General features: G+C 39.8%; 2 protein-coding genes across 10 annotated transcripts in view; one reads left to right on the top strand and one right to left on the bottom strand.

Moving 5' to 3' along the window:
* pole (polymerase (DNA directed), epsilon) overlaps window positions 1–3320 on the top strand; it is a 147534-nt gene extending 144214 nt beyond the window's left edge. The window contains exon 49 of the mRNA XM_069932838.1: window positions 1309–3320. Coding sequence (XP_069788939.1) covers window positions 1309–1422 — 114 coding nt within the window. The 3' untranslated portion in view covers window positions 1423–3320. The remainder of the gene's footprint in view (window positions 1–1308) is intronic.
* Window positions 3321–10724: 7404 nt separating this feature from the next.
* LOC138761147 (P2X purinoceptor 2-like) overlaps window positions 10725–14295 on the bottom strand; it is a 59642-nt gene continuing 56071 nt past the window's right edge. For 4 of the 9 annotated variants that reach the window (XM_069932828.1, XM_069932832.1, XM_069932834.1 and 1 more), the window contains one exon: window positions 11867–12850. Coding sequence is in view for 3 of the 9 variants with exons in the window: in XM_069932830.1 (XP_069788931.1) it covers window positions 11873–11953 (81 nt within the window). In the remaining 6 variants the exon portion in view is untranslated. Of the gene's footprint in view, window positions 12851–14295 lie in introns of all 9 variants that reach the window. The other 5 variants (XM_069932830.1, XM_069932833.1, XM_069932835.1 and 2 more) reach the window with 4 other exon arrangements.

Here is a 14295-nt window from a genome sequence, read left to right as displayed (position 1 = left end):
ATTGTTGAGATATTTGAAATCTTCATCACCAATGAGATAATTTGGAATGGATGATAATAAGACCAGTCAGAAAATATGTAATTATAATGTTAACCAAGGAGAACAACAGTTAAAATAAGAGAAACAATGGAGAAACAACAGAGAAACATTGGAAGAGCAAAAACACATTATGAAAATAAAAAGAACAGTGATTTTACTTGGAAGTTACCACCATTGTGTTGTACTGACAATGTTGCCAAGTCACACCTTTCACACCAACATAATGAGTTTATTTTTCAAACTAATTATTTCCCAAAATATTTTCACGCCTCACAAAAATATTCTTAAGCCCCACAACCCACCAAAATATTCCCATGCCGCACCTTGAGAATCTATGCTTATTTCACATAAACAGAAATACCGTCGTCCTGCAGTGCTTCTACATTAAAATTTGGAAATTGTGAAAATTCCCGTCGTCTCTAAATGTTGTTTCAGCTTGCTTGGCCTCGTGCTTTCGTTTGAAAATTTACTCAAAGAAATCAAAGATATGGGGAAAGAAGGGTTTTCAGAGATGTTATGAAACTATACCATAAGTATTCCACCAAATACAGTTATTTTTTGCTGAGGAACTCATGGGTAAAATTATTTTGAAAGTAACAAAAATCAACAAAACGAAAGCACTTCTTAAAGGGGTTAGCTCAAAAGATACCGTAAATTTTATGGAAAATAATGAACAATTCATACTTTCAATTAAAAACAATAGCAGAAGGAAGACATACATTCACCACCCATCACAAAGGCTCAAAGCAAAATAAGGGTACTTGTAACACAAGGAATATGGTGCAAATATTTTCAGCCTGCACGCTTATTTCATGAAATTAGACAATAAAAGAGGAAAACTATGTGAAAGGCAATTCATAGCCAAAAGTGGTTCCATGTCAGTCAAAAAGAATTATGTCGAAGCAAGGAATGCTCAGAAACCATTGCTAATTTTCAGCATTCATTTAAGTTATTCTAGGCAATCTCCAGCTGCCTCAAACCTTGACAAAATCTTGTGTAGCTTGGCAACTATATGGCAAAGCCTAGCAGCAAAGTCCTTTCCTTCCCCAAAAATGTTTAATTTATTCAGTTTCCACGTCCCCTATACATCTTGGCACCCCATTATTTAGGATTTTAGTCCGTGACTTCCCTTAAATGTGCTGTTGCCTCACCCCCCCCCCCCCCCCTGCCACCATGGGGGTCGTGTGGCCCCCGCTGAAAATGGCTGGTGTAGATGCTATGATAAAATATTGCCTAATTTGTCCTTTTTGTTTTTCTGTGAATATACAGGGATTTATGGAGCAAATCCAGCTGTTTAGAAATATTGCCAAGCATTACAGCATGCCCTTCCTGATGGAAACTGTTGATTGGATGTTTAGGATGAATAGACACTTGATGTCATGAAGACAGAAGAATTAACTAGATGGAGGACAAGCATGTATGTAGAATGAAATTATGGACACCACTGGCTGTAAACCCATTTAAGGATTGTTGAATTGAATTGTTTGATTGAGGTACTATTCAAGCATTCCTCCATTCTGGTAGAAGACCTGGTGGCTGGCCAATTGGACATTTCAAGGATCAGTTTTGTTGGCAAATTTCCAACAGTGCCAAAGAAAGGATATAAGAAACCAATTTCTTGAAAAAGTATCTTTACATTCCTGATGTATCCTTTTCCTCATAAATTAAAATTGACTTGCAATTTATATCTGTGGATGTCCAAACATGCACATTTAATAGAGTTTAAGTTTCATAAACTTTCAATTATGGCCAAGCAGTTCATGAACTTTGCCTGAAAGAGGTCAATTCCTTGGATTTAATTCTGTCCCTGCCATATAGTGAAATTAGCAAAGCATTTAATAATGCATGAGACCTTTTGTGGGATATTGAATTTGTAGATGCTTGTACAAAATTTGAAACAACATTCACAGAAGGTATTCCTTCTTTCAAAAATGTTTAACACTGGTTTTAACACAAGATCATGGAGCAGTCATGCATCATATGTAAGAAATTTTCAAGTAGTATAGATTATAACTGCTCCATATATTTTATGTGAGAAACTAAAAGAAAACTGTTGACCATTGATTTGATTATACTTAGTAATCCTTGAAAGCACTATTTGAGGAAATATCCAGTGTCTTAATTAGTGATCTTGTATGTTTTATATTGTACAATATAAGATAAAACTTGCTCTGAAATTCACTTGCAGGCTACAAAATGTTTTCTTTATCCTATTTCACTTTTAGTACATCTTAAATCATAAAAGGTAGAATTTTTTAAATGAAATTTATTAAATAATTTGGTTAAGTTCTAAGTGGTCCATGTAAGCAGAATAAGTTATATCTCAAGAAAATACTCTAACAGATGCAAATAAAAAGTTGTGCTTGGCCTAAATGTTTTCAAGCGAGCTTAGGTTCAGTGATATGGAGCATAATTGTTTAGTCATGCAGTTCTACCATTAGCAGACACTTAGTGATCTTTCCTGTTTTTTTCTTTTTCAATATTTTATTGAATTTTATATATTAATACATACATACATACATACATCAAGGAATGATGCATAAAACTAATACAAACTGGAATAGAGGAGACAAGCACAATATGCCAGACAAAAAAACTTTTCCTTGTGCAACAGTATTATTCAAGGGGAAATTGAAAAAAGGAAAAGAAAAAATATATACTGGTAATTAATTATCATGTTTCTTATAAAATCAATTTTAAATTAGTTCATGGGCCACCCCTCTGATTTTACCAGAGAAGAGATTGAAAACCACCAAATGAAACTAAGGAAAAAGTTTGAAGAATTATTTTTAAATTGGTGAAATGTGTTTGATGATTATTAATGTGTATTAATGGTTCTACATTTATCTCACATTCAGCTGAAGATGAAGGATAAAAAAAATAGATATGTTTGAACTGCAAAGTTATTTCACCACGCTTAACCTTTGGGTTGACTGGTTAAATTTTGTCTGAACTCTTTAATCTATCATTTCTGGAAACTTTGGATAAACTAAGAAAGAATATGGGTGATAAGCAATCAACTGTGTAGAAGAATATTTGAGGTGACTTCAGATCCATTTTCTCAGTTGTCATTCAAGCATGACTGTGTTTTACTTATTCATTGTTGGTGATAATTAGTATATAAATGTATGTTTTATTTTAGGATTATTTATTGCAAAATGTACTGCTTTTGAATAATCAAAAGATCAAAACATTTTATTCTCAATTGAATTTTGTTCTTAAATTATATGACCATTTTTTGTTGATTTTAAGATGTAATTAAAATAAATTACAGACTCCAATGATTTGGGCTTGGTTTAAGTTTCTTAAGTAATTGTATCTAGTGGAGATCTTTTGCATCATGTAAACATTTTGATAAAACAATTATTCTAGAATCTTGAGAGAACAAAGAGAAGCTGGATGGACTCAGCAGATCAGGCAGCATCCATGAAGAGAACTGGTCAATCGACATTTCAGGTCAGAACCCATTATTGAGACAAGTGGGAAGGGGAGATGTTGAACATAAAAATGGAAGTGGGGGATGGTGGCAAGAGAAGAGGAGAGTGAGCAAGAGATGATGGGAGAGGTGCAGAAGCAAATAGGGGAGGAGACCATGGTTGGGGCAGGGAAGGAAAGGTTAGAGGAGCTAATGATGGAAAAATTGAAATGGTGGAACTGGGTAGAGAAGGGGATTACCTAAAATTGGAAAAATCAGTCTTCATTATGTTAGATTAAGGTCATCTGGGAAGAATATAATATGATGTCCTTCAAGCTTACATTTAGATCTTTGTCAGTGTTTATTCTCCAGACTAGCCTCTTCCTGTGCTTCTTTCAATACAATTAACATATTCCTTTCTCTATTTGTTTACTTTCTTTTGGCTTGTCTTCGTGGACGAAGATTTATGGAGGGGGTAAATGTCCACGTCAGCTGCAGGCTCGTTTGTGGCTGACAAGTCCGATGCGGGACAGGCAGACACGGTTGCAGCGGCTGCAGGGGAAAATTGGTTGGTTGGGGTTGGGTGTTGGGTTTTTCCTCCTTTGCCTTTTGTCAGTGAGGTGGGCTCTGCGGTCTTCTTCAAAGGAGGTTGCTGCCCGCCAAACTGTGAGGCGCCAAGATGCACGGTTTGAGGCGATATCAGCCCACTGGCGGTGGTCAATGTGGCAGGCACCAAGAGATTTCTTTAGGCAGTCCTTGTACCTTTTCTTTGGTGCACCTCTGTCACGGTGGCCAGTGGAGAGCTCGCCATATAACACGATCTTGGGAAGGCGAAGGTCCTCCATTCTGGAGACGTGACCCACCCAGCGCAGCTGGATCTTCAGCAGCGTGGACTCGATGCTGTCGACCTCTGCCATCTCGAGTACTTCGACGTTAGGGATGAAAGCGCTCCAATGAATGTTGAGGATGGAGCGGAGACAACGCTGGTGGAAGCGTTCTAGGAGCCGTAGGTGATGCCGGTAGAGGACCCATGATTCGGAGCCGAATGATAATGTGGGTATGACAACGGCTCTGTATGCGCTTATCTTTGTGAGGTTTTTCAGTTGGTTGTTTTTCCAGACTCCGTTGTCGATCCTTGCATCTGATGAAATGGTGCAGCCGAGATAGGTAAACTGGTTGACCGTTTTGAGTTTTGTGTGCCCGATGGAGATGTGGGGGAGCTGGTAGTCATGGTGGGGAGCTGGCTGATGGAGGACCTCAGTTTTCTTCAGGCTGACTTCCAGGCCAAACATTTTGGCAGTTTCCGCAAAACAGGACGTCAAGCGCTGAAGAGCTGGCTCTGAATGGGCAACTAAAGCGGCATTGTCTTAACTTCTCCTTGAATGTCTTTGTGTTATTTGACTCAACATTTTTATGATAGTGAGTTCCACATTAAAACTGTGAAACTAGATTTTTCTGGAGAGCAGATCTGTTTAAAAACTTCTGACCCAACCTCCAGTTATGTGGTTTAATTGTATGGGGGGGATAAAAGATTCAAATCTAAAGATGTGCTGTCAAGTGCAATTTATCATCTATCAAAATATTGTGAGACATTCCAGTAACGGCCACAATAATTTTAATGTATGTACCTTTAACATATCAAATATGTGCCAAAGCCTTTCACAATGGCATAATGAGAGAAGGCAATAAAAAAACATATAGATCGTAGACAGGCATAGGCAGATGACCAAATCTTACTCAAAAATGTTTCCTTTTTGGAGCAATTTAAAGAATATGGTGGATAGAAAGGTGGGGAAATTTAAGAAGGAATTTCCAGAATTTGGATCTTTAGCAACTGATAGTACAACCTTCAATGGAAGGACAATTTGGGGACAAGCAGAATGGGAAGAATTCAGTGAAATCAAAATGTTACAGGGCAGGAGAAGATGGGTGGTGCAAGATCGTAATGATTTGAAAATTCAAGTGATTGCTTTATCAAGGCCTAGTTCCTTGCATAATCACATTTCAGATTCCTTTATTGTCATGTTATTATAGAACATGTAATATTACTCAAAATTCCTTCTGCCTGCTGTAAGACAGACACCATTAGTGTTGGCCAGCGCCCCTTACAGTAGGAGAGAAAGGGAAGCAAAAGAGAGTCACTGAGTGTCCATGGATTCACCTCCAACACTCCCGTGGCCTCTCCAGCTGTACAGACTCCTGTTCGATCATTCGGCAACCTGAACTTCAGATTCAAACCTCCAATGCAATCAGGAAGGCTTCAGTGTCTGAGACTCCTTGGGAACCCTTCCTGACCTCAGCACTATCTTGAATCCAGGTTCTGATGCATGGTTCCCATGAACCAGACTCTGGCTGCCAATGGGGGTACCTCAGTTGCTGACCCTCTCGCTAGTCTGCTGCTGTGGTCACCATCTTGTAGGGTTGTCTCCTCCACCTCTCCTGCTCAACGGAGGATGTTCTCCCAGTTTCTACTCTGCTGCTTCCCGAGTTTGCAACACCTGGGGCTGCTGCTGAGCACAGGCGCTGCCATCTTGGACACAGACCTCTGCAGTTGCAGGATTTTACTTCAAAGTGTAGATGAATAGAAGGATCAAGGAATACAATTACAGAATTCACTGAAAGTGGTGTTACAGGTAGATAGGCTCAAGGAGAGAGTTTTTGGCATATTGGTGAGGCCAAATTTGATGTATTGTGTGCAGTTTTGATCACCTAACTACAAGAAAGTTATCAATAAGATTGGAAGAGTGCAAAGGAAATTTACTTGATTGTTGCCCAGATTTCTGGAACTGAGTTACAGGGAAAAGGTGAAACAGGTTAGGGCTTTATTCTCTGAAGCGTAGAAGAATGAAGGGAGATTTGATGGAGCTATACAAAATTATGATGGTATAGATAGAGTAAATGACGCTGTTTACATCCGGTACCGCACGGATGGCAGTCTCTTCAATCTGAGGCGCCTGCAAGCTCACACCAAGACACTTGTCCGTGAACTACTCTTTGCAGACGATGCCGCTTTAGTTGCCCATTCAGAGCCAGCTCTTCAGCGCTTGACATCCTGTTTTGCGGAAACTGCCAAAATGTTTGGCCTGGAAGTCAGCCTGAAGAAAACTGAGGTCCTCCATCAGCCAGCTCCCCACCATGACTACCAGCCCCCCCACATCTCCATCGGGCACACAAAACTCAAAACGGTCAACCAGTTTACCTATCTCGGCTGCACCATTTCATCAGATGCAAGGATCGACAATGAGATAGACAACAGACTCGCCAAGGCAAATAGTGCCTTTGGAAGACTACACAAAAGAGTCTGGAAAAACAACCAACTGAAAAACCTCACAAAGATAAGTGTATACAGAGCCGTTGTCATACCCACACTCCTGTTCGGCTCCGAATCATGGGTCCTCTACCGGCATCACCTACGGCTCCTAGAACGCTTCCACCAGCGTTGTCTCCGCTCCATCCTCAACATCCATTGGAGCACTTTCATCCCTAACGTCGAAGTACTCGAGATGGCAGAGGTCGACAGCATCGAGTCCACGCTGCTGAAGATCCAGCTGCGCTGGATGGGTTACGTCTCCAGAATGGAGGACCATCGCCTTCCCAAGATCGTGTTATATGGCGAGCTCTCCACTGGCCACCGTGACAGAGGTGCACCAAAGAAAAGGTACAAGGACTGCCTAAAGAAATCTCTTGGTGCCTGCCACATTGACCACCGCCAGTGGGCTGATATCACCTCAAACCGTGCATCTTGGCGCCTCACGGTTTGGCGGGCAGCAACCTCCTTTGAAGAAGACCGCAGAGCCCACCTCACTGACAAAAGGCAAAGGAGGAAAAACCCAACACCCAACCCCAACCAACCAATTTTCCCCTGCAGCCGCTGCAACCGTGTCTGCCTGTCCCGCATCGGACTTGTCAGCCACAAACGAGCCTACAGCTGACGTGGACTTTTACCCCCTCCATAAATCTTCGTCCGTGAAGCCAAGCCAAAGAAAAAAGGTGATATACAAATCAGAGGACATGGGTGAAGGGTGAAAAGGAAATTTTTCACACCGAGTAATGGTAGTGTGGAAAAAGCTCCCAGCTGAAGTCAATGTGGAGTCGATTTTCACATTAAAAAAAATTTGGACAGGTACATGGATGGAAGAAGTATGGAGTGCTATGGACTGGGAGCAGGTCAGTGGTACTTGGCAGAAAGATAGTTCAGCACAGATGAGAAGGGCCTGTTTTCTGTGCTGTAATGTTCTATGGTTAACACTATTGGCTTCTTTAACATGCTGTTTAAAGCTGTACGGAGCTGCCAGCATTAGGACCAGCAGGCAGTTGAACCCTTCGGAACAGTGCTCTATCTCCACATTCAATTCTCCCAGGTCCATTACAGTGGTGGTGCCATTTTTTGTTAATGTATCAGTTATTGAATGATACCAGCTACAAGTTGAATCTCGTTTCTGGAGAATTGAACAAAGGAACTGGCCTGTAATGAATTATAATAGTCATGACCAGAAGTAACAAACAAGAGGGTATCAGCTACAGACAAGTTGAATCAAGGCTGGAGAATGGACATTGTTATAAATGTGCAAGGAGATATTTATATTGATGAACTAAATAAGAAGGAAATTCAGTTTGTAGTACAAATAGTTCCGTTCAAATGTTTGCAGAGAGAAGGGTAAAACAGAAAACAGTTTGTAGCCGGAACAAACAACATTGGCTTTAGTCATCCCAATATTTAGTTGAATGAAATCAACCCATCCAGTTCTAAATGTTTAGACAATTGAACAACCAGAGTCAAGTGAGAGGTGGTGAGGTGAAGTTGATTGCCTACAGAATGGATGTAGATGGCCATAACTCAGCTGCCTGACTGTCTTTATTGTTTTGAGGATGGTAAACTGATTTCACTGATGGCAGCTATTAACTCAAGTGGAAGAATGGTGTTGTATTGCCAAGTCAGGATAGTACTTAATTTGGAAATTCCTAGATCCACTGAGTATCAGTCATGGCAGCAGATCCTTTGATCCAAGTTGTCCGTGCTGACCAAGTTGTTCATCTGTGCTAGTCCCATTTGACTGTATTTGGTCCACATCACTATCTATTTACCTCTGTGTTATTTATTTTAAATGTTGCAATTGTACCTGCCTCCACTGCCTCCTCTGACAGTTTGTTCCATTCACGCACCACTTTGTATGGAAATAGTTTCCCCTCAGGTACCTTTTAAATTGTCCCCTTCTCAAATCTGTGCTATCCAGCTTTAGAAATTGGCACCTAGGAATGTAACCATTCATCATATCAAGACTGTATACACTCCAGAGGAAAAAATCCCAGCCTTTTTAATCTCTCCTTGTCACATCTTTGCAACATTTTTCCAGCATAATTACATCCTTCCTGTTATGTGGTAGCCACAGCAGCTTTGGATACTCATAGAAAATCTCAAAAATCTGTCGACACTGTGGTTGAAATAAAAAAAAAACAAAATGCTGGAGAAGTTCATCAGGTCAAACATTGTACTTTATGTTTTGGACTTCAGCCCTTCATCAAAGTATGAGAAAATATTGTAGGCATCCAAACAAAAGAGTCGGGAGGGGTGACAAAGGCAGGAGATCATAGGTGGAGAAAAGGGGGAGGAGGGATGGCTAGGTGGGTTGAAGGACTGGAAAGACAGGAAAGGGGAAGGGGAAAGAAAAGGTGAGCAGCTTTTGTGGAAAGCTGTAAAGTTAATACCATCTGGCTGGAGGATTCCCAGACAGAAAATAAGGTATTGCTCTCTAATTTGCAGGAGGTCTGGGTTGGATAGTACATCAGGCCATGGACGGACTTCGGAGTGTAATTCGGAATTGAAATGGTTGGCTGCTGGAAGGTTGCAGAGCGGAAGTGCTCAGCAAAGTGATCTCCCAGTCTGCAACCAGTCTCTCTGATGACACAAATTGAGCACCAGATGCAGTGACTAAGTTCTCTGGATTTAAAAGTGTTGCTTCACTTGAAAGGCCTTTTTGGGGCCCCAGACTGTGGTGAGGGTGGAGGTGTGGCCGCAAGTGTTGCACCTCCTGCAGGTACAGGGGAAGGTGCCAGGGGTGTGATGGGTAGGGAGGGAGTGATCCCTGTGGAAGACTGAGAGGGGAGGAGAAGGAAAAATGTGTCTGGTGATGGGATCCCATAGTAAGTGCCAGAAATTCTGGCGGATAATGTGTTGGATGCAGAGGCTGGTGGCGTAGTAGGTGAGGATGAGGGGGATTCTATGTTTGTTGCGTCTGGGGGCAGAGGGAGCCATGGCAGATGAGTGGGAAAGAGAGATGTGGGTGAAGGCTGAGTTGATGGTGGTGGAGGGGAAGCCATGGTTGTGGAAGAAGGCAGACATTTCGGAAGATCTGGCCTGGAAGACCTCATCTTGGGAACAGATGTGCCAGAGAAGGGGAAATTAAGAGCAGGGGATGGAATCCTTGCAGGGGGCAGGGTGTGAGGATGTGTAGTCCTGGGAGTTGGGGAGTTTGTGGTATATGTTGGTGGAAAGCTTGTCTCCCGAGATGGAGACAAATCCAGGAAGGGGAGAGTTTTATTGGAGATGGACCAGGTGAGTTTGAGATCAGGATAGAAGTTGGTCGGGAAGTGGATGAAGTTGACAAACTCACCGTAGGTGCATGATGCAGCCCCAATGTCGTCATTGATATACCAGAGGAAGAGTTGAGGAGTCTTGTCTGTGTAAGCTTTTAGCATGGATACTCTAAGTGTAGTCTCACCATCTTGTAACATGACATCCCAACTCCTTTACTAAATGCCTTGACCAACGATGACAAGTGTGCCAGACACCCACATCCCATCTTGTTGCTGCTCTCATGGAATTTTGTACCTGTACCCAAGGTCTCCTATCCAACTCTCTCCAAGGCCCTACCACTAACTGTGGACACCCTGCCCTGGTTTGACATGCCAAAATGCAACACTTACTTCACACTTGTCTGAGAGAAATTCCATTTGCCATTCCTTGGCCCACTTTCTCAGTTCATCTACCTCCTGCTGTACTCTTGGATAACCTTCACTGTCCACCACACCTCCAATTTTTGGTGCCATTTGCAAATGTTACCACAGTGACTAGATTGATGTTGAAATCATTTCTCACGATGACAAACAACGGGCCCAGCACTGATTCCAGCAGCACAAAACCTCCAATCTCAATAGCATTCCTTGTGTAGAAGCAGTCGGAAAATCAATCACTCATTGCCACCACAATGATGTTGGTGGATCAAATATAATTCTGGTCAGAATGTTAATTTTTTTTAAACTTTATTTATTCGTTCAAAAAACAAATAATATATGACATATACAACAATTAATCATAAACATGAACATTATTTTTTATATATATTAAAAAAAGAGAAAAGACCCCCCCTTCAGCCAACTCTCATAAGGAGAGCCATAAAGAAAGAAAAAAGAAAAAATATTAAAGAAAAATTAAATATACATATTAAGATCTAATCAATGTAAATTGAAATGTAAATATTCTGAATATAACGACCACTTATTAATACAAATATTATAATTATCACACAAAACATATGTAATTTTTTCCATAATTAAACAATATTTCATCTCATTATGCCATCTGTTAATATCAATCATATTTGTATCTTTCCATGTACTAGCAATACATTTTTTCGCTACGGATAAAGCTAAATATACAAAAGCAAGCTGAAACTTAACTAATTCCAAACCTTTCAGAGGTTGCAAAGTACCCAATAAAAATACTGTTGGATCTAAAACTATTTTAATCTTGTACAGATATTCTAAAAACGATTGAATTTTCTTCCAAAAAGATACATGACCAAACGGCATGAAAAAAAGTTCCAACTCTATCACCACATCTAAAACACAAGTTTGATTCATGAAAACCATACTTTTTTAATTTTTCAGGTATTAAATATAATTGATGTAAAAAATTATAGTTAATCATTGCATAACGTGCATTTATCAATCTAGTTACACTATCATAACAAATATCTAACCAATCATCTTCGGGAAAAATAAAACCAGTATCCGCTTCCCATTTACTTTTAGATCTATCCCAACCCTTTTTATCCATACCATCCTGTAATATTTGATATATAGATGAAATATATCCCTTCTCTGGTACCTTCATAAGAAAAGTCTCAAATTTAGTCACTTCAGGTAAAATCATATCTCTACCAAACATACATCTTACCAAAGATCGAATTTGATAATATAGAAACAAAGAATTCTTATCAATACCAAAACCTTCCCTCATCTGATTAAAAGATAAACATTTACCCTCTTTAAAACAATCTCCCAAATTTTTCACTGGTCAGAATGTTAATGATGATGTTCCAAACCAGTACCAGAGCACCTTGTCACAATTGAGGATCCTTTAAATCAGGGTTTCCCAACCTGGGTTCCGGGGAAGAAATGACAGGGAGCAACGATGATCTACCTGTTTTTCTTCAAATTACTTATCTCTGTCTTCAATTCTATTTGTTTCTGGGATGGCAGCAAACAGTACACTCCACCCTAAGAAAACAAAATGGCGTCATGAGACCTGACGCAGCAGCGCAGACGTCAGGAGTGCGCATCATTTTCAACCAATGAGCACAATTTTTTTTGTGCACATCGCTAGCCATATTTTAAAGATCTTCCGCCTGTGCAATATTAAGATTCATGGATCAATGGATTAAAAAAAAACTAGGAGACAGGATAGAAAGTACTGAGGTGCCACTGTTTTTTCATGAAGATCCTTCGATAATGTCTCTATTGGAAAGATCATGTGTTATAAAGAAACAAAGGTATGGCGAAAATTCTTTGTGGATTGGATTCACCTCAGCCAGGAATAAAGAGGCACCAGATGCACAATGTGGTAAAATTATGTGGAACAAACAACAAATGATTTCAACGTGGAGAATGTTTATTTATTTTCTAACTCTGCTTGTGTATATACCAGGTCTTTTAAACTGTAACTGATGATTTCCAAGTGTTCCCCAAAAGGGTTCTGTGAGCTAAAATGTTTGGGAAGCCCTGCTTTAAATGATGCACAGGTGCATATTATGAAATGTGAATAAAAAGGGATTCTCATTAATTTAGTTTTGGGTAAACCACAATTTAATTGACTTGAAGAGGACAGTTTTAGTGCTTTGTGTCACGACTGCAATAGGTTAAGAATGTAGTAGAAGATTAAGCAGCCAGTTAATAATCATAATTCAGAAAGGAACTGAGAAAGTAAATACGAAGAAGAAAATACATATGATCCTTGTAAAATATAAAGACAGTGAAATCATACACATTGTAACAGTTGCAGTATGTCAATGCAGATCAGTCATTTCAACCTTGTCCTCTTCTTGAGGTTCATGCTGAGCTTCAGGTTTCTGGTGTCTTGGATTTTATATGCGAGCATACACGGTACAATGGTTCCCCCTCAGATGAAGCATAAAAGCCAATTTAATGTTGCTCTCAACCAAAATACACATCCCCTTATTTTTAAAAATAATTCAATAGAAAGATTTAGAATTTGTCACATTCCCCTTCGTATCCCAAAGTAATGAAGCTAATAGAAATTTTCAGACTGCCAAATCAATTAATCCCAAATATGAATCTTGTCCCACTCTATCTTGTTTATTTCTCCACTAACTCTCACATTTACCCACTGACATCCATCAGCCAGAAACATTGTTGCAATACATTTGTTATTTGCTAAACTGAAAATTATATTCAGAGTGCATAAAATCAGGTCCTTCCATCAAACATGACTATGCTAAACATCATACCCATCTATAATAGTAACATTCACCAGTATCTGGTCTGTAGCCCTCTTCACCTTGACAATTCAAGTGTTTGACCAAACATTTTTTAAATGTGAGAATACCTACCTTCACCATCTTCTCGAGCTGGAAAAAAAATTCTTTGATTTCCTCTATTCTTCTACTCCTTACCTTGAGTGTACATCCTATGGTCTTAAATATCTTCATTATAGTAACAATTTTCTTACTACATTCCATAGATGCCCTCAATCTTCTCATCTGGCACATAATAACCTGGGATATATCCCATCTGGCCAAGGGTACTTAATGCTCTTGAAAGGAGCAGCACCATTGCTTTTTTGGTCTCGAATTGCCCTAACACATTAACATTCTCCACACTATGCTTCGTATTGCTATTCTCCATGTCTTTTTTCCTTAATTGAATATTGATGCAAATTATTCATTTTGTACCTTGCTCACCTCCTCTGACTCCAACCATAAATTTCCTCCTTTGTCCTTGAGTAGTCCTATATTTTCCCTCGTCATCCTTTTTTTTTAAGTATAAAATGGCTTGGGATTAATCCTGTTCACCAAAGACATTTCTTGATGTTCTTGGTCTTCCTCGTGCCCTGCTTGAGCTCTTTCCTGCAATCCTGTATTTCTCCAGGACCCTGTCTAGTTTTGTAAACCTTGCATGTTTTCTTCTTTGAATAGATTCGTGATCTCTCTTGTCATCCAAGGTTCTTTTACTTGTCCTTTCTTATTGGAACGTGCTGATTTATGTACATGAAAGCTGTGTGGACTTGAAACTGAAACACAATTTTAGTTTTGCAGATTGAGGAGGATCAGGAGAGGCAAATTTAAAATTTGCAAGAGAATGATTCAATAGGCTGTAAAGTGGATCTTTTCCAGGGATATTGTGATGGAAATGTGTTGCCAACTGGTGGATGTATGTTCAGTCAGGAAGTGACTGGATCAGTTCTTGGCTGGGTACAGTAAATTGTGTGGAAGGGACTTTGTAGATTGCATTTGTTCCATTTTATCACCAAGGTTTGTTTTGATCACTTGTAGGGTAAAAAAGTAAAGTCTAGTTATAAAACTCAGGAGTGATTATCAGTGGGG

Source organism: Narcine bancroftii, chromosome 4, assembly GCF_036971445.1.
Source record: "Narcine bancroftii isolate sNarBan1 chromosome 4, sNarBan1.hap1, whole genome shotgun sequence".
Taxonomy (NCBI): Eukaryota; Metazoa; Chordata; class Chondrichthyes; order Torpediniformes; family Narcinidae; genus Narcine; species Narcine bancroftii.
The sequence above is the reverse complement of the archived record's forward strand: the minus strand, read 5'-3'. Positions and strand labels throughout refer to the sequence as shown.